Consider the following 20,295-nt stretch of genomic DNA (forward strand, 5'->3'; position numbering starts at 1 on the left):
GGATGGCCGTCGCCCCGTCGTACCGCAGCACGTCGCTGCCACCGGCGAGCTCGTTGTGTCGTCCAGATCAGCTGAGTCCCAGACTTGAGGTGTGGCAGGTTCTATCATCCACAAGTCTACAACGCGGCGGCTGAGCATGGCCGACGGCAGGCTCGCTTCGCAGATCGATTCCGACGATGCTCGCCGCCACCTCCGTCATAGTACTACTACTCTAGGCTGCCATCGTGAGATGAAACCAGGGAGAGAGAGAAGCAGATGGAGAAAATGTGTTCCCCATGTGATTGCGGGTCCCATATCTGAACTCTGGTGTGTGCAGAGGCACTTTAATTCTTGGTCCACTTGTGTGTGCTGTGTTGTATTCCATGCGTATAAACTTTAATTTAAAAAATTGGTATAGTTGTTGCGGTGCCCTACCTGAAAACGTGGACCAATGGCAGTTCGATTTCCGCCAGGAGCAGGTGCCGCCATGTTCAACTGAGCATTTTCCCCTCAGGGCCTCTGTCCCTCTGAGCAGCACACCGCAAGGCACGCATACGCAGCAGCATTGCTTTTTTCCTCCCGTCCGCAGTGACTGTGCACGTGGTACACATTAAATGCGCGGCTGCAGGTAATACACCAACGATACTCATATAGTTCATGTATACGCTATTGAAGCTCTGTCTACAGTGCAAAGGATACGGACAGATTGATGACCAGATTGAAAGAACGAACGGCTCAAAGTCGCTCCAGCTGGCGAGAGCAGTGGAGCTCATGTGCCATTACCACTTTTCGGTTACTCTCTCCCTATATATTTTTATGCAATTATTTTGAACCAGAGAGTACTGAGCCTTGTACAACAAGGATATAATCCCACGTTCCCATGTATCTGAGGTAGTATCGTGTATAGCAAGGAAATAATTCCGTCATCTCGGGCCGGAGGAAGTATTAATCTGCTATTCTGGTAGAGTACACTATGAGATATAGTGTCGTGTACAACAAGGAAATAATCCCATCATCGGTAAATACGATCGAAACTTTGTCTCACTGCTGGTTCAATCCTACGTCGGTGTTCCAGCGAGGTTAATTACGAGATGTTAGTTACTAGCCTTACACGATTTGGGGCTTTGTCTCAACGTCAATGGACACGGGCCACGCGGCCACTATTCACGACGGCGGCGCCCGTGGTCGGCGCGCGGTACTGCGCGCCGCACGGGATGACGCTCACGGCGACAGAGACGTTCTTCGATGGCTTCCCCATCACAGACGCCCGCGGCGCGACGGTGATGCGGGCCGAGAAGGCCCCCTTCAGCTGCCCTAGCCGCCACCTGCTCCTCGACGTCTCCGCGGCGTCGCGCCGCCCCGTGCTCACCGTGAGGCGCTCGCCTGCCTTCTTCGAGATCCGCCGGAGGTGGAACGTGTACAGCGGGAACAGCACCAGCCAAAGTGACCTGCTCTTCGTCGCCGCCGAGTCTCCGCTTTTCAAGCCCGGAGTCGTCCAGGTGCACCTCCCCGGCCGCGATGGTGGGCGGGATCCCGACTTCGTCGTCCACTCCCGCGGCTTCTTCGGCTGCGATTACACTGTCTCCCGCGGCGGTGCCGCCCTTGCTCAGATCAACACTGGGCACGCGACACTGTTGGGTCTTCTGTTCAATATGATGGCGTATCGTATTAGCGTCAACGCCGGCGTGGACCACGCTTTCGTCGTGGCGCTCACCGTGATTCTGGCGGAGATACGTCATGACGACGAAGAAAAACGTCGCCGGCAACTACGCGCCTGGAACTCGCGCTGATCTGCCGGCAATGATAGACCCTTTGCTAGCTCCTTCGTGCAAGATGTTTGCCTCTTAGAGTTATATATTGCGTAGATACTAGGTACATTCAGATTTAGATAAATCTAAAACATCTGTTATACGACGGGCTAGGTAAATTTATCCGGAGGTTGATGTCCCTTTTTCTTTAGCATGTTACCTACTACCCTGTCTCAACTGACGCTTCAAAAATATGCTGCATACAAATGAGCGCAGCTTCTTTTGGTGGAAGCACATGACAAAGGCTGATAAATCCTTTCGCTAGATTGAAAGAATGATGTCCGAATTATCTGCTGAACCGGTGTAACCATCCGGTGCGGCGGTGAACCTACAGATTTCAGTGGTTGAACCGGTCAAACCACCTATATTCTACCACTAACCAAGGGAGAAGATGAACACTGACCCTCCTTTTGACATTCCGAATATATTGTTGAAACAAGTAAACATTGGTTTATGAGGAAACTCGGCAAAAAAGAAGTGCCTCATGTTGAGTAGTACTTAAATTCAGAAACAGTCGGGCATGATTCTATGTTACTATGTGGTGGAAGAACTTCAGTACATCCTTGGAAAAACCCATCTGATGCAGCAGCTAATCAAGTGGCTTTAGAAGCCTGTGTACAAGCTCACAACGAAGGGTGTGATCTTGCTCGTAAAAGTGATTAAATTATGGGTCACGCTGAGCGTCCCCCGGGGGATTAGATTTCTAATCCCCCGGGTGGACAGCCGTTGGATTAGCTCGATTGGACCGTCCAGATCATGACACGTGTCACAGTATACCTCAGTCCCACTTTTGCTACCATAATGCACCAAAGTAGCAAAAAACGGTTCGTTTGTAGCAAAATCAACACAATTGTAGCAAAACACGGTTCACCCAAAATACACACAGATCTCGTCGGAGACTCGCCGGAGACCTCGCCGGAGACGATGTAGCAAACATGTTGTACTATTGTAGCAAAACAATTCTGGTATTGTAGCAAAACCGATCTTATCGGAGACCTTGCAAAAAAACTCGCCGGAGATGTGTAACACCCCAAATTTCAATGAAAAAGAAAGTTAGAGAATTCCAGAAATACAAAATTTCAAACCAACAAAAACTTTTCTTTTGCATATAGTACCATGCATAGGACTTGTGCATTTGAGTGATATGCCATGATGATTGTTATTACTTGTTATTGATATGCTCTAAAACCCTAGAGTGATCATGTGGAGATCACCAACCAAATAAATCAAAAAGGGAAGAAATTCCCATAATTGAAAAACCCTAAAAACCCTCACATATGCCCTATGGCATTTTTCGAAATTTTAACCCTAGACCTATTTGGTCTTCACCATTAGTTGAATAATGTTGTGAAACACTTATTACAACTTTTGGAATCAAGGGTTCACCATTCAAATGAATTTCCAACACTTTTTCCCACTCACATGTGATGATGACCAAATCTGCCAATTTCAGTCTGATCACCACTTTGAGCCCCTGCAATTCAATTTTCCCAAACCATTCTTTGCTAACTCCTTGCACCATTTCAAAGTCAACATCAAGGTGAACAACTTTGATGAAGACCACCCTGCCAAATTCATCTTTGATCACTAGCTATGCTCACCCAAAGTGGCAACTTTATAATGAGTTCAACAATCTTCACTTAGCCATTTTGGGCCATTTTTGAAATCCAATTTTTCCACCACCACCTCAACTCATCTCTGGTCAAATACAACTTATCTCAACTTTCACTTTTCAAAAACATTCACCATTTGAATTATTTCCATTTTTGATATTTTTGTATTTTCCAAATTTGAACCCTATTCATACACTATAGCAAATAGTGATCTACTCAAACTAACCTACTCTAACCAACCCCAAATGGTCCCCTGGTCCCCTCTCTCACTAACTCCAGCATAGAAACCCTAGGGAGGGAGAGAGAACATGCATGGCATGGCCATGCCGGCCACATGCCGGCCATGCCGCACCTCCCCCTCTCTCCTTCATCGCCGACCCTGGCCCCCATGTCCCTGCACTCCACCTCACTCTACTGAGTCGCCTAGCATCGGCCGTTGTCGAGGAGGAGCCCTGCATTGGCCAGACCAGCACGCGTCCATGGCGCCCTGGACGCCGCTCGCGTCGAGCGCGTGCACGCCGCGGACACACCCTGGCCACGCGCCACGCCATGACCTCGAGCACCCCCTGGACCCCCGGCGAACACGTTGAGCCTCCCAGTGACACCGCAGCGCGCCCAGACATGATCTCGACCACGACCCGTGCCCGCCGTCGCCGGAGAAGAGAACCCCGATCCGCCGCAGACGCGCCCGTCGCGGAAGCAACGCGACCAACCTAGCCACCGCCCGACCCCGTTGTCGCCGCCAATAGCATCGCCAGGAGCCGTAGAACACTGCCACCACCTCGCCTAGCTCGATAGCTCGCCGGAGGAGCTGCGCCATGGTTGACTTCCTCACGGCCCCGCAGCACCCTCGCGTCCCTATAAAAGGAGACCTCTCCTCGTCGATCTGAGCACACCATCACCTTCCCCTCTTCTCACTCGATCACCTGAGCCACTCCACTGCCTCGATTAGCCACTGACGCCGCCCAATTGAAGCCTCACTGCCCGTGGTCGCCGCCGAAGCTCGCCGTCGATTGGAGCCGCCCCAGGACGAGCCGCCGGTACCAGAGCTTCGCCGTCGTCGACATCGTCACCACGCCCACTGCCAACCCTAGCTGGAGCCACCGTAAGCGCTCCGACCCCCTGCCCTCGCCGCCAGAACCTCTGCTTCTCGCCGGAGAAGACGACGACCGTGCGCCGTTGGATCGTCTTCTAATCCAACGCGCCACGTCGCTCGTACCGTTTCGGGATTTAACAGCCACTGACGCGTGGACCCCACGCTGTCAGCACGCCGCGCGTCTGTGGACCGTGGTGGGCTGGAGTGGGCCGTTTTAATTCAAATCGGCCCAGCTTCGTTTTCCCGCCGGCCCTTTTATTCAAATTTGATTTAAACCAATTCCAAACTTTTCCAATACTGCCCAAACTTTGAAATTCAACCTTTTCCAATTGGCTAAACCAAATTTAGTGAATTTGACATTGTGAGAAAGCCACTGAAATTCTCTATCCAATGCCACTGGCCTCTTGGTCAAATTCTTTGTAGAATTAATGTGACAAAAATAACAAGCCAGGGATTTTTCCCTATTCAAATAATTCTTAAAAATCAACCAAAATAGATATTAAGTTAATTCCAACTCTAATAGCTCACTTTTGACTTACACTAATTGTTTATGCAATAAAATGGTGTGGTCACTTTGCATGATCATGCCATGGTTTAATGAATGGATATTTTGACTAGTTTAACTAGTTGATATTATCCAAAACTATTAAAGTTAAATTGTGTGAAGTCTTACACTTCATTTAAACTTGTCTCACATGAATTCATGGGATGTTTGGACCCCTGGTTCCAAACTCTCTTATATGAATTTCTTGAGATTTAAATCAAATATAGTGTTATTTAAATGGCATGAGGTGTTCCACCTCATTTAAATCATTCTACCAAATGATGATGATGATGAACATTTGATCTAGGTCAAGATGAGTTCATCCATGATTGTTGGAGAAATTAAATCTTAAGAAGATTTCAATGAGAGGAAATTATTTCTCAAGAACCCTATGGAAACTATCATTTACATATAGAATACAAATCCTATTTAAATCCCACCACCCATGCACCCTAGTTTATTTATGTGTGTGCATAGAGTAGTTGTGTGTTGATTTGTGATGTGTGGAATAGCCCTGGAATTAGTGAGTAATTATACTCGTATTCAAATTTAGACGGTAGCACCGGAGAGTACGCCGAAGAAGAAGGTTGCTACCGGGAGGAGGAAGAGGAACAGTTTGAGAACTACCAAGGCAAGCTAAATTACTATGCAAGCTTTTATTCTTGCCAAGTGCAAAGCCCCTTGGGGCAAGGCACCATGTCTTACCTTTTCTTATGTGAACCCATCCCAAGTTTTTACTTGTTTTCCAAATGATTTCCTTTTATAGTTAACTTTGGTCAAAATACAAGTTGGTTTTTAGAGTAGTGAGTTAGCCTTTTCCAAGCAAAGCAAGGTAGCACCTCTCATGAATTAGAGCTAGTGCTAATGAACTAAACTTAACTACTCTAGATGGGAACTCTGTGATTTTGAAAGGATTTTGAAACCTTGGAATGAAGATGCATTCCATTGAATGAGTTTTGAAGGTGAATATGACCAAGAGAAGATGGTGATTTTTGATAAAACATGATGTGGGTTTGAATGCGATACCTTTCCAATTCTCAAGTACCCCCACAATACCTGATTATGGGTAGGGCTTAAGCGGAAGTTTATGCGTCTTAGTATGGGTTCCCTCTAAACAAGCGTCATCGGGGTTATGCCGAAAGCTGCCTCTACCACAAAAGAAACGATACGATATGATGCGAAATGAGGTGAATGTCCGGCCCAAGCCTGTGCGATTCCCGAGGTTGTGATTGGTCTTCACTTTGGGAGGCCAAGCTCATGGGGAGAGGTGCTCATACTAGGATTCGTAAGTGAAAGGTTATGGTTGATGATCCGCGTGCGTGTTACGATTATTCGGGAAATCCCGACGGATGAAATCAAATGTTGTGGCACAAGTGTGCAACCTCTGCCAGTGTAAACCTATTCGAATAGCCGCGTCCACGGTTACGGACGGTTGGAAAGGCCATACAGTTTCCGATGTCATATCTTTGAAAATGATGTTGAAAGGTGATGGTGAATTGACTTGTGGTGAATTGAATTGAAATCACCACTTGAATGGTGGGAATGACACTAATGTTCCCCCTTGGGTTAGTTAGCACTTGAATAAGTTTTTCTCAAAACTTTGTGAACCAAAACTAGCTTTATGCAAATAAACTAGAGCTTAGCAAACCCTACTAGAATGTCTAGCACTTTTTCTTGAATTAGTTTGCGAGTACTCAACGTACTCACGGCTTTGTCCCTGGCTATTCAAATGGCCAGAGTATGAAGATGAACAAGGAGATGACCAGCAGGACGCCTACGACAACTAAGCGCCTTCCGACGTCAAGCGTTGGCCTGTGGACTAGAGAGTCCTTGTATCTTACGCTTCCGCTATGTTGAACTATGAACTTGTGTTTGTTCATTGATCAATAGATCAACTATTCGTGTAATATGGATCATGTGATTCCAATTTGTAAGACTTATGGGTTGTAATGAATGATGACTGTGATACTTAACTATTATGCCTCGCAACAACAATATTCCTGGGATTGCGATGTATGACATAATAGGCATTCGGACTTAAAAATCCGGGTGTTGACAAGTTGGTATCAGAGCCATTGTTTGACCTTAGAAGACCTTAGTTAGAATGGGCGTTCTGAAAAATTTAACTTTGAAATCAAATGAAAGGACTTATTTGTGAAAATTTACTACCCTCTTGCCTTTGAGACTTTGCCAAAATTTGATCATGTCTATCTTATTTAAATCAACTTAAAACCTTGCCACACTTTGCCCTCTCTAACTTACTCATCCAATTCTATTTCAGATGGAGCCGAATGAACCCCTCAACACCAAGTTCTATCAGCTTGGAAACGGAGGAAGCTTGATCTTCGAGCATGACCTCGACTCCCTGTCGGATCACCTTGGCCGCCCACACCACGAGTTTCACGGGATTCAGGTGGACGACCAGCCGGGAGGGGAACTGCAGTGGATTATCACTGCCGACTTGAGGGGCAAGCTGGAGCCTCCCACCTCGGAGAGGATCCTTTTCTCTTTCAGGGAAAGCAACTGGCTCGACGGGCTTGCACGTGCTCTTCAGGAAGCACTTGCTCGTCTGTGCGGACAGAATACCGAAGCCCTTCGTGAGGAACGCTTTGCGCATCTCGCACGGCGTAACTCTGACGGAAGACCCATGGATGTGCCACTCCACCCCCAGTTGAGGCACCATGTGGATCACTTGGACTTCATGCTCTACCAGATTCAGAGGGACCTCGACGCCTCTCGCGCTTACGCGAACCAGACCCATGCTCACATCATCGAGCAGGGTGAGGCGATCAAGCTACTCAACAACGACCGCAGGAACCTTCGCCAGCAGCGTGCCAAGAAGGACGCTACGATTCGCCGCCTTCGCGACCGGATCGCGTCACTTGAGGCCACTGTCACGGCCCAGGAGGATCAGATTCGTCACATGGAGGAGGACGATGAAGGCATCGATATTCAGGGAGGAGACGCCTTTCTGAGCGATGACGATGACTTTGAGGAGGACGAGAACACCGAGGAGGAGGACTACGAGTTCCTGGAGATCCCCCGTCTTGTTTGTCGACAAGAAGGATGGTGCAAATCGTTTATGCACCGACTATCGTAAGCTTAACGATGTCACCATCAAAAACAAATACCCCTTACCCAAGATCGAAGACTTGTTCGACCAACTCACCGGATCCCAAGTTTTCTCGAAAATTGATCTTAGAACTGGATACCACCAACTGAAGATCCGAGCCACCGATATTCCAAAAACTGCCTTTACCACCAGATATGGGTTGTATGAGTACAACGTCATGTCATTTGGACTGACCAATGCTCCCGCTTATTTCATGAATCTCATGAATAAGATCTTCATGAACTTCTTGGACAAATTTGTCGTTGTTTTCATCGACGACATTTTGGTCTACTCCAAGTCCGAAGAAGAACATGAACAAGATCACGGAGATTGTTCTAGAAACCCTGAGACAGCACCAGTTGTACGCCAAGTTTAGCAAGTGTGAGTTTTGGCTGGAAGAAGTTGGATTCCTCGGACACATCTTGTCTGCAGGAGGAATTGCCGTAGATCCCGCCAAGATCAAAACTGTTATGGAATGGAAAGCCCCGACCACACAAACTGAGGTCCGTGCTTTTCTTGGATTAGCCGGATATTACCGCAGATTTGTAGAAGGTTTTTCGAGCATCGCTCGACCAATGACCCAACTGCTGAAAAAGGACAGAAAGTTTGAGTGGACCGACAAGTGTGAAGAGAGCTTTCAACGGCTCAAGAGTAGGCGACAACAGCCCCAATCCTGATCATGCCAGAGATCGCAAAGCCCTTTGACGTATATTGCGACGCCTCCAAGACTGGACTTGGATGTGTGCTTATGCAAGAAGGAAAGGTTGTATCCTACCTTTCTAGGCAACTCAAGCAACATGAGCAGAACTACCCAACCCACGACCTCGAGCTTGCAGCCGTGGTCTTAGCCTTGAAAGTTTGGCGTCATTACCTCATGGGTAATCGATGCGAGATTTACTCCGACCACAAAAGCCTCAAATACATTTTCACCCAGAAGGAGTTAAACATGAGACAACGCCGATGGATCGAATTGATCAAGGATTACGACATGGAGATTCACTACCACCCCGGCAAGGCCAATGTGGTAGCGGATGCTTTGAGTCGATCGCCGTGCCGATTGAACTCCATGCTCGCAACCGAACAGCCCGCTTTGCACCAAGAGTTTGAACAGTTCAGACTTGAACTTGTAAGTGAAGGATTCCTAGCCAGCATCGAACCGCAACCCACCTTGATTGGTCAGATCAAGGAAGCCCCGAAGGACAACGCTAGCATTGATGGAATCAAGAAAGCAGATAGCCGCAGGAAAAGCCCCGGATTCACCATTGACGAAGCCGGAGTGCTTTGGTACAAAGAACGCCTCTGCGTACCATCGGACTACGACCGAAACAAGTCATCCTGCAAGAAGCCCATGACACCCTTTACTCAATCCACCCCGGAGGTACCAAGATGTACCAGGACCTGAAAGAACAATTTTGGTGGCACGGAATGAAGAGAGAGATCGGTAGCTATATCGCTAAGTGTGACATCTGCCCGGCGAGTTAAGGCAACACCAGAGACCCGCCGGACTGTTGCAACCCCTACAGATTCCAGAGTGGAAATGGGACTCCGTAGGAATGGACTTTATCACCGGACTGCCCAAATCCAGCAAAGGCAATGATTCCATATGGGTAGTGGTCGATAGATTGACCAAAGTCGCCCATTTCATCGCCGTCAAAACCACCTATCAAGGCCCCAAGTTAGCTGAACTCTACATCTCCAGAATAGTCGCTTTGCATGGAACCCCCAAATCGATAGTGTCGATAGAGGATCACGGTTCACCTCAAGGTTCGGCGAGAAAGTGCATGAAGGACTAGGCACTCGCCTAAATTTCAGCACCGCCTATCACCCTCGGACCGACGGACAGATCGAGAGAGTAAACCAGATCTTTGGAAGACATGCTTAGAGCATGCGTACTTTGGAATACGGATCCAAGTGGGAAGACTGCCTACGTTACGCAGTATTCTCATACAACAATAGTTATCAAGCCAGCCTACGAGATGGCCCCCTTTGAAGCCTTGTACGGAAGGAAGTGCCGTACCCCCCGAACTGGTCAGAAGTCGGAGAGAGTCAAGTTTTCGGCCCCGGACGTTCTTCGTGAAGCCGAAGAGAAGGTTCACAAGATCCGTGAGTACCTCAAGACTGCGCAATCCAGACAGAAGAGCTACGCCGACAAGAGACGTCGGGAGATGACCTTTGAGATCGGAGATTTTGTCTATCTCAAAGTATCCCCCTTGAAAGGGATGCAAAGGTTTCAGCTGAAAGGAAAGCTTGCACCTCGCTACGTGGGACCTTTCCAAGTCCTCAGCCGCCGAGGTGAAGTATCTTATCAACTGGAGTTGCACGAAGAAATGTCGGCTGTGCACGACGTTTTTCACATCTCACTTCTCCGGAAATGTCTTGAAGTCCCTGAGAAGACCGAAGTGTTCAAGAACATCGATCACCGATCGGTGGATATCAACAAGGATCTGACTTACCGCGAAGTGCCGATTCGCATCCTAGAAGAAGCATACAGAACCACCCGCACCCGAAGCATCAAGTTTCTAAAGATCCAATGGAGCAATCATACCGAGGATGAAGCCACCTGGGAACGCGAAGACTTCATGAAGAAGGAGTACCCAGATCTCTTTAGTACCTAACTTTCTTTTTGATCTCGGGACGAGATCTTTTGTAAGGGGGAAGGGTTTGTAACACCCCAAATTTCAATGAAAAAGAAAGTTAGAGAATTCCAGAAATACAAAATTTCAAACCAACAAAAACTTTTCTTTTGCATATAGTACCATGCATAGGACTTGTGCATTTGAGTGATATGCCATGATGATTGTTATTACTTGTTATTGATATGCTCTAAAACCCTAGAGTGATCATGTGGAGATCACCAACCAAATAAATCAAAAAGGGAAGAAATTCCCATAATTGAAAAACCCTAAAAACCCTCACATATGCCCTATGGCATTTTTCGAAATTTTAACCCTAGACCTATTTGGTCTTCACCATTAGTTGAATAATGTTGTGAAACACTTATTACAACTTTTGGAATCAAGGGTTCACCATTCAAATGAATTTCCAACACTTTTTCCCACTCACATGTGATGATGACCAAATCTGCCAATTTCAGTCTGATCACCACTTTGAGCCCCTGCAATTCAATTTTCCCAAACCATTCTTTGCTAACTCCTTGCACCATTTCAAAGTCAACATCAAGGTGAACAACTTTGATGAAGACCACCCTGCCAAATTCATCTTTGATCACTAGCTATGCTCACCCAAAGTGGCAACTTTATAATGAGTTCAACAATCTTCACTTAGCCATTTTGGGCCATTTTTGAAATCCAATTTTTCCACCACCACCTCAACTCATCTCTGGTCAAATACAACTTATCTCAACTTTCACTTTTCAAAAACATTCACCATTTGAATTATTTCCATTTTTGATATTTTTGTATTTTCCAAATTTGAACCCTATTCATACACTATAGCAAATAGTGATCTACTCAAACTAACCTACTCTAACCAACCCCAAATGGTCCCCTGGTCCCCTCTCTCACTAACTCCAGCATAGAAACCCTAGGGAGGGAGAGAGAACATGCATGGCATGGCCATGCCGGCCACATGCCGGCCATGCCGCACCTCCCCCTCTCTCCTTCATCGCCGACCCTGGCCCCCATGTCCCTGCACTCCACCTCACTCTACTGAGTCGCCTAGCATCAGCCGTTGTCGAGGAGGAGCCCTGCATTGGCCAGACCAGCACGCGTCCATGGCGCCCTGGACGCCGCTCGCGTCGAGCGCGTGCACGCCGCGGACACACCCTGGCCACGCGCCACGCCATGACCTCGAGCACCCCCTGGACCCCCGGCGAACACGTTGAGCCTCCCAGTGACACCGCAGCGCGCCCAGACATGATCTCGACCACGACCCGTGCCCGCCGTCGCCGGAGAAGAGAACCCCGATCCGCCGCAGACGCGCCCGTCGCGGAAGCAACGCGACCAACCTAGCCACCGCCCGACCCCGTTGTCGCCGCCAATAGCATCGCCAGGAGCCGTAGAACACTGCCACCACCTCGCCTAGCTCGATAGCTCGCCGGAGGAGCTGCGCCATGGTCGACTTCCTCACGGCCCCGCAGCACCCTCGCGTCCCTATAAAAGGAGACCTCTCCTCGTCGATCTGAGCACACCATCACCTTCCCCTCTTCTCACTCGATCACCTGAGCCACTCCACTGCCTCGATTAGCCACTGACGCCGCCCAATTGAAGCCTCACTGCCCGTGGTCGCCGCCGAAGCTCGCCGTCGATTGGAGCCGCCCCAGGACGAGCCGCCGGTACCAGGAGCTTCGCCGTCGTCGACATCGTCACCACGCCCACTGCCAACCCTAGCTGGAGCCACCGTAAGCGCTCCGACCCCCTGCCCTCGCCGCCAGAACCTCTGCTTCTCGCCGGAGAAGACGACGACCGTGCGCCGTTGGATCGTCTTCTAATCCAACGCGCCACGTCGCTCGTACCGTTTCGGGATTTAACAGCCATCGACGCGTGGACCCCACGCTGTCAGCACGCCGCGCGTCTGTGGACCGTGGTGGGCTGGAGTGGGCCGTTTTAATTCAAATCGGCCCAGCTTCGTTTTCCCGCCGGCCCTTTTATTCAAATTTGATTTAAACCAATTCCAAACTTTTCCAATACTGCCCAAACTTTGAAATTCAACCTTTTCCAATTGGCTAAACCAAATTTAGTGAATTTGACATTGTGAGAAAGCCACTGAAATTCTCTATCCAATGCCACTGGCCTCTTGGTCAAATTCTTTGTAGAATTAATGTGACAAAAATAACAAGCCAGGGATTTTTCCCTATTCAAATAATTCTTAAAAATCAACCAAAATAGATATTAAGTTAATTCCAACTCTAATAGCTCACTTTTGACTTACACTAATTGTTTTTGCAATAAAATGGTGTGGTCACTTTGCATGATCATGCCATGGTTTAATGAATGGATATTTTGACTAGTTTAACTAGTTGATATTATCCAAAACTATTAAAGTTAAATTGTGTGAAGTCTTACACTTCATTTAAACTTGTCTCACATGAATTCATGGGATGTTTGGACCCCTGGTTCCAAACTCTCTTATATGAATTTCTTGAGATTTAAATCAAATATAGTGTTATTTAAATGGCATGAGGTGTTCCACCTCATTTAAATCATTCTACCAAATGATGATGATGATGAACATTTGATCTAGGTCAAGATGAGTTCATCCATGATTGTTGGAGAAATTAAATCTTAAGAAGATTTCAATGAGAGGAAATTATTTCTCAAGAACCCTATGGAAACTATCATTTACATATAGAATACAAATCCTATTTAAATCCCACCACCCATGCACCCTAGTTTATTTATGTGTGTGCATAGAGTAGTTGTGTGTTGATTTGTGATGTGTGGAATAGCCCTGGAATTAGTGAGTAATTATACTCGTATTCAAATTTAGACGGTAGCACCGGAGAGTACGCCGAAGAAGAAGGTTGCTACCAGGAGGAGGAAGAGGAACAGTTTGAGAACTACCAAGGCAAGCTAAATTACTATGCAAGCTTTTATTCTTGCCAAGTGCAAAGCCCCTTGGGGCAAGGCACCATGTCTTACCTTTTCTTATGTGAACCCATCCCAAGTTTTTACTTGTTTTCCAAATGATTTCCTTTTATAGTTAACTTTGGTCAAAATACAAGTTGGTTTTTAGAGTAGTGAGTTAGCCTTTTCCAAGCAAAGCAAGGTAGCACCTCTCATGAATTAGAGCTAGTGCTAATGAACTAAACTTAACTACTCTAGATGGGAACTCTGTGATTTTGAAAGGATTTTGAAACCTTGGAATGAAGATGCATTCCATTGAATGAGTTTTGAAGGTGAATATGACCAAGAGAAGATGGTGATTTTTGATAAAACATGATGTGGGTTTGAATGCGATACCTTTCCAATTCTCAAGTACCCCCACAATACCTGATTATGGGTAGGGCTTAACTGGAAGTTTATGCGTCTTAGTATGGGTTCCCTCTAAACAAGCGTCATCGGGGTTATGCCGAAAGCTGCCTCTACCACAAAAGAAACGATACGATATGATGCGAAATGAGGTGAATGTCCGGCCCAAGCCCTGTGCAGTTCCCAGGTTGACATTTGTTCTTAACTTGGAGGCCAAGCTCATGGGTATAGTTGCTCATAATAGGATTCGTAAGTGAAAGGTTATGGTTGATGATCCGCGCATCGTGTTACGATTATTCGGGGAAATCCCGACGGATGAAATCAAATGTTGTGGCACAAGTGTGCAACCTCTGCAGAGTGTAAACCTATTCGAATAGCCGCGTCCACGGTTACGGACGGTTGGAAAGGCCATACAGTTTCCGATGTCATATCTTTGAAAATGATGTTGAAAGGTGATGGTGAATTGACTTGTGGTGAATTGAATTGAAATCACCACTTGAATGGTGGGAATGACACTAATGTTCCCCCTTGGGTTAGTTAGCACTTGAATAAGTTTTTCTCAAAACTTTGTGAACCAAAACTAGCTTTATGCAAATAAACTAGAGCTTAGCAAACCCTACTAGAATGTCTAGCACTTTTTCTTGAATTAGTTTGCGAGTACTCAACGTACTCACGGCTTTGTCCCTGGCTATTCAAATGGCCAGAGTATGAAGATGAACAAGGAGATGACCAGCAGGACGCCTACGACAACTAAGCGCCTTCCGACGTCAAGCGTTGGCCTGTGGACTAGAGAGTCCTTGTATCTTACGCTTCCGCTATGTTGAACTATGAACTTGTGTTTGTTCATTGATCAATAGATCAACTATTCGTGTAATATGGATCATGTGATTCCAATTTGTAAGACTTATGGGTTGTAATGAATGATGACTGTGATACTTAACTATTATGCCTCGCAACAACAATATTCCTGGGATTGCGATGTATGACATAATAGGCATTCGGACTTAAAAATCCGGGTGTTGACAAGATGTCACCCGGGAACTCGCCGGAGGCGTCGCCGGAAACCTCACCGAAGACATGGTAGCAAAAAAAATGCTAAAGTAGCAAAAAAACACAAAAATTGTAGCTTTTTTTTTGCTATTGTAGAAATACCGACCTCGTCGAGGACTCGCCGGAGACCTAGCCGAAGAACTTGTAGCAAAAAACCTATGCTATTATAGCAAAAACCAAGAACAAAAGTAGCAAAAGTGACTTTGTTGGAGCCTCTCGCCGAAAACCTAGCCCCATGTAGCAATGGCCGCAGACAGAAGTAGAAGCGCCGGCTGCAGGATGTAGCACATGCAACGGTCGGATGTAGCAGCGGCGGAGGTAGAATGTAGCAACGGCGGCAGCCTCTTGTAGCAGTGGGGGCGGCAAGACGTAGCAACGGCGGCAGCCTATTGTAGCATCGATGCCATCGACGGAGGACCCCCTAGCAGCAACCCGGCGCTCCCTTGAAGAATCCATGGTGGAGCCTGCAGCGGGTGTGGCGCGGTTTGCACCACTTGGTTGTTGCCGGCGACGGGTGCCGGCCGGCGAGCTCCTCTGGGTCTCACATCCGGCTATGGCAGCCGGAGTGAATCGTGGCGGGGCGGCGCGGAGCAGGCAGGAGGGATGGTAGCCATGGAGGGGGTAGGCGAGGTGGTGGTGCAGCAGTGTGGGGGCGCGTGGTGCTCCATCTCCAGCCATGGAAGCGGGCTCGTGGTTGCCGGCGACCTCCCCTTGGGCGACGCGGTTGGTCGCGGCGGCACGGAGAGACGGCCATGATAGGCGGCGGCGCGGAGAGACGGCCATGATAGGCGGCGGCGCGGAAAACAGGCCACGATTCCGGCCAAGCCTCCATGGATGCGCGGGGAAAAGCGGCGGCGCGCGGCGCCTGCGCAGGTTCCTGCAGCTGCTGCGCGGTCAGAAGCGGCGGCGGGCGCGTCGATGACGACGGCGCTGGTACCGGCAGCGGCGGGCGCGGCGACAGCGCTGGTACCGGCGGCGGCGGACGCGGGGGAATCGACATGAGCGCGGTCCGCGCGTAGGATTCTGGGAGAAATCGGACGAGAAAGAGCTAAAATCGGACGAGAAAGAGCTGAGACGGGGAAGAGATAACGTGGGCCCCGCAGGGACACGCGTCGAGCGCTGCGTCCGGAGGATCCAAGACGCGATCGTCCGGGGGAACCTCAGCGTTTTCCTTAAATTATCCAAGCAGCTCGCAAATGGAGTCCTTGACTAACTATCATCCATCGAATTGAGTTTCCCCATATCTATGTTCCGAACTTTTCAAATACCATACATAAAACTAGAAGCCTAGAACTTTTCAAAGAACTGGAACTGAAGGAAATGAGGGCAGTGGCGGCGGCTAGGATTTTTCGCCTGGCTGCCCGCCATGGGAGCAACTTGGATCGTTCCATTAACGACAGTAGTAATATCCTTTTCGAGTGTCGAATCCAATGAAGACTTTGCGTGTGGCTTTGTTAGCGTAAGAAGTTTCTCACGCGATAGATTAGCACTCAGCAAGTGTGTCTGAAAACTCACACGCAGCGTGGCTTTCTTTTGCTAAAAGTTCACACGCGGCATGTTCGTATATAATAACACTACACCTAGGGGATTAGTCCTACGGGATGACACTTATGGGCCTAACTGATTTGCACCAACCCACATCAGAAACCTTATCCAAATCCGTAAGCATGATCCCGTAAATGTGGCATTTTTCGTAAGTAGTCAACACATGGTAATTTGTATCGTTCCTTTGGCTTTGTCTCGACAACGATCGATATGGCGTCGCGGTTCACCAAGGTCAACATGGCACAGGGCACGGCGGCGCTGGTGGTGGACACGCAGTTCTGCGCGCCGCACGCAGCACCGTGGCCAAGGTGCCCGGCATCTGGTTTTGGCACGATCTGGCCGTTACCGAGAGCTTTATATGGTTTATGTGTTATCATCAATTGCCTATATCAACTGATACTGCAATAAAAAGTAAACACACATACACACAATTTGCTCAACATCTACGAACGATCATAGCTTATATCCATGGATTTGCATACAAGATGAATCCAAAATATTGAAAGTTTCGAGCAAATATATTGCACATGGCAACAGGCAACCCAGGTTTTGCAAAAGCTTGATCGACACATGGCAACAGGCGAAACAGGTTTTGCAATAGCTAGATCGAGTGTTCCTGCCGAACTTTATACTAACAGGGCACTTTGATACATCGTAAGAGTGACTTCTACTTGCACTTGGCTTAATAGGAGATACGACTAATACTGCCTGAATGTGAGGTTCAGACGCCCCGGTCGAAGTTTCGCCTCCTCAGTCACGTAGGTCGGTGCAGTTTTTGGTGTAATGGTGGAAACCCCGTGGAATATGTGCCTTGATTGACCGCCAAATATTAGAACATCACCAGATTCAAGTTTAATCTTTGAAGCCTTGGCTTCATCCCTTGCGTCACCGTACAAGAACTCCGCAGTGTCGCCCAATGAAAACGAAACAACAGGCAGATTCTTGGCAAGACTGTTTTTTGTTTCATCTTTGTCCTGTCAAGTGAGACAAGCATTAGATCCAGCTAGAAATCATCAAACAACAGTGCATCACTATTTGCATTCCAGTTGCAAAGAAGTGGGAACAGAAGACATTATGCTACAAATGTCCATCCAGACTCCAGAGAGCCTGTTTACTGAATCAATTGGTACCAACAATATGAAACGTAATGATGCTGATGCATGAAATATATCTTGGACGAAGTTGTTCTTTTGTACCTGATGAAGACCTAACTTCCCGGCAGTGGTGTAGAAGTTAACAATGCAGATATCTGGAGATATCGGAGGAATTACTTTCAAAGGATTGGAAGTTCCTTGACCACCACTTTGTTTCAAGAATGCATGAGCAGCATCAATGGCATCTTTGACAAACTTAGTCAATTCTTCTGGCATCTTTGGTGGCTGAGCACCATCTAATGGTCGTCTATCCACATATGAGCTTGAATCTGGATCCCAGTTCTTCCCTAAGCACATCATCCGTAGACTTAACTTAGCACCATCTTTGTAGCAAGGTTGATAAAATCCTCCTGTGCCAACACCAAGTTCCCGACATTGTTTGATAATTTTAACCTGACATGTGCAACAAAAATAAGCTTAGATATATGCTTGATGCATTAAATATGCCTTAGGAGTACTTGAACGGATAATAAAGATAACCAAGGTAATAAAATTAGAAAAGGAAATATATGTTTCCTGGCTTATATGCAGGCTATATTGTATAGGTTGTAGCAAAGCGTGCAGACAAGATATTGGAATTTGGAGAAAAAATACGCTTCAGTAATGAGCACGAGAAGTTCTAAAGGAAGATTAAAAAAAAGGCATACAAAAGTAAATTTAATGCTAGTTTCAAACAATTGTTTTATTTTCTGAGATAGGAAATAATCATTGATGCTAGGATAAAATTAAACATATCAGCATGAGATAACAAACAGAACATACCTGATCATCAGGCTTTAAGAAGTTTTTCAACAGAACCATCCCAGGTCTCAAATGTTGCAATGCATTTGGACTTTTTGCAAGCTCTTTTGCACGCCGTTTTTCTCTGTTGATGTCAAGTAAAGAAGGCTTAACCTCGACAGAGCATTTGCTGACACCCCTGCATATATCAAATGGAGCAGCTCCTGGATCAGACCCCACGGATTCAGAGGCACATGAAGTGTTCCTGGAGTCTAGAGATTTTGATACTTGACCCGACGCAACCACTTGGCCCAGTGAATCTACAAATTCTGATGGCTGAACTGGCGAAACCATCTGCGGGGGTGAGTCTACCAATTTCAGTGGTTGAACTGGTGTAACAGTCTGCGGCAGAGAATCTTCAGATTTCGGTTGTTGAACTGGTGTAACCGTCTGCTGCTGTGATTTTTTAATCCAAACTGAGGGAGAAGATGAACATGGGCCCTCCTTCTGACATTCAGAGGACCTGTTCTCAGGACCCTATAAAGTAGTATTGAAACAAGCAAGTGCATGAAACAAGTAAGTGCACGAAACAAGTAGATACTGATTCATCAGAGAACTGTGCAAAAAACAATAATGTCTGAAATAAATAAAAACACATCGTGCGCTTAAATTCAGAAGTAATCAGACATGACTGTCGTCTATCAAACTGAATTTCAACATGCGTATGCTCCTAACTTCTTTTAAAGGCCCTACGTAAAACTAGAAATCTAGAACTGTCAACTGAAAGAACCAAACAAGCCATCAGAACAAATGAGTGTGCAAACACCCAATTCTACACGGAGTACAGACAAAGGCAGTGCGAAGAGGAAGTTGCAGAGATGGCATGCTGGCAGTTGCACTACGGGTGGCTGAATTCACGTTATTCCGTCCAAGAGCTGATCCCCCTTACTATAAAGTAATAATGAAGCAAAATCACATCAGGGTGTTCAGTTCCTCAGATACAAATTTAGATCCCATCGGAGGTGGCAGTGCTGACAAAGGAACGCCGCAATTTGATAGAGTACTACCAGTTCACTGCTTCTTCCTCAATTGGCTGATTTGGTGCCAAACCAAACAATCCCCAATCTCGGGCGGAAGTGAAAAAAAAGAAAAGCAACTCTAAAAAAACCGGGCATTGCAAGTCTAAAAAAACCGGGCATCTATCCATGGCCGTCGGCGAACCGCCGGACCCTCACCCAATCGGAGGTCGGGGTATTCGTACGGAAAGAGTGGAGCAAGGGTTAGGGGCAAGGCGGCACGTACTGGTCCGTAACGGGCGCCGGGCTTCCGCCGCCGGGAGGATGAGGAGGAGGAGGAACCCGGCGTCCTCTTGTCGTCGCCGCCGGCCATTGGCGGTGTGGTGGAGGCGGAGGGGCGGCGAGGTCTCTGCCTTTTCGCCTGCTTTTGGGTAGGGGAGCAGTGTCGTTTCAAAGCAGCAGAGCAGAGTGCCTGAGGCGAAGAGAAACAAGTCGACGTTATTTATGACCCGCCCCGGGTTTGGGTGCGAATCCGACTCAGTTCCCAGAAGAATTTGATACGACAGGGAATAAAGGAGTGTTGAACGGAAGAAAAGGAAATGACTTTCTCTTTTCTTTTCTTTTTTCTAAGAAAAAATTGACATTTATTTGTCTTCACATTGCTTTAAAGCTAAGGGCATGAGCAATGGTGGCATACACAACTAGTTAATCTATGTAAAAAAATTGTC

At 47.3% G+C, this 20,295-nt stretch overlaps 2 protein-coding genes across 2 annotated transcripts; one reads left to right on the plus strand and one right to left on the minus strand.

Moving 5' to 3' along the window:
* The first annotated feature begins 1,070 nt into the window (after positions 1-1,070).
* LOC127346683 (protein LURP-one-related 10-like) lies at positions 1,071-1,769 on the plus strand. The gene has a single exon (XM_051372960.1). It carries the CDS (start codon positions 1,071-1,073, stop codon positions 1,767-1,769), a length of 699 nt encoding a protein of 232 aa, XP_051228920.1.
* A 15,339-nt stretch (positions 1,770-17,108) lies between these two features.
* LOC127292158 (DNA N(6)-methyladenine demethylase ALKBH1D) lies at positions 17,109-20,033 on the minus strand. Its single transcript, XM_051321505.2, has 4 exons — positions 19,854-20,033; positions 18,594-19,088; positions 17,874-18,224; positions 17,109-17,651 (listed from the first exon to the last, which is right to left on the minus strand). Exons 1-4 carry the CDS (start codon positions 19,938-19,940, stop codon positions 17,376-17,378), a joined length of 1,209 nt encoding a protein of 402 aa, XP_051177465.1. The 5' UTR covers positions 19,941-20,033; the 3' UTR covers positions 17,109-17,375.
* Positions 20,034-20,295: the final 262 nt, after the last annotated feature.

This window comes from Lolium perenne, chromosome 4, assembly GCF_019359855.2.
Source record: "Lolium perenne isolate Kyuss_39 chromosome 4, Kyuss_2.0, whole genome shotgun sequence".
Taxonomy (NCBI): domain Eukaryota; kingdom Viridiplantae; phylum Streptophyta; class Magnoliopsida; order Poales; family Poaceae; genus Lolium; species Lolium perenne.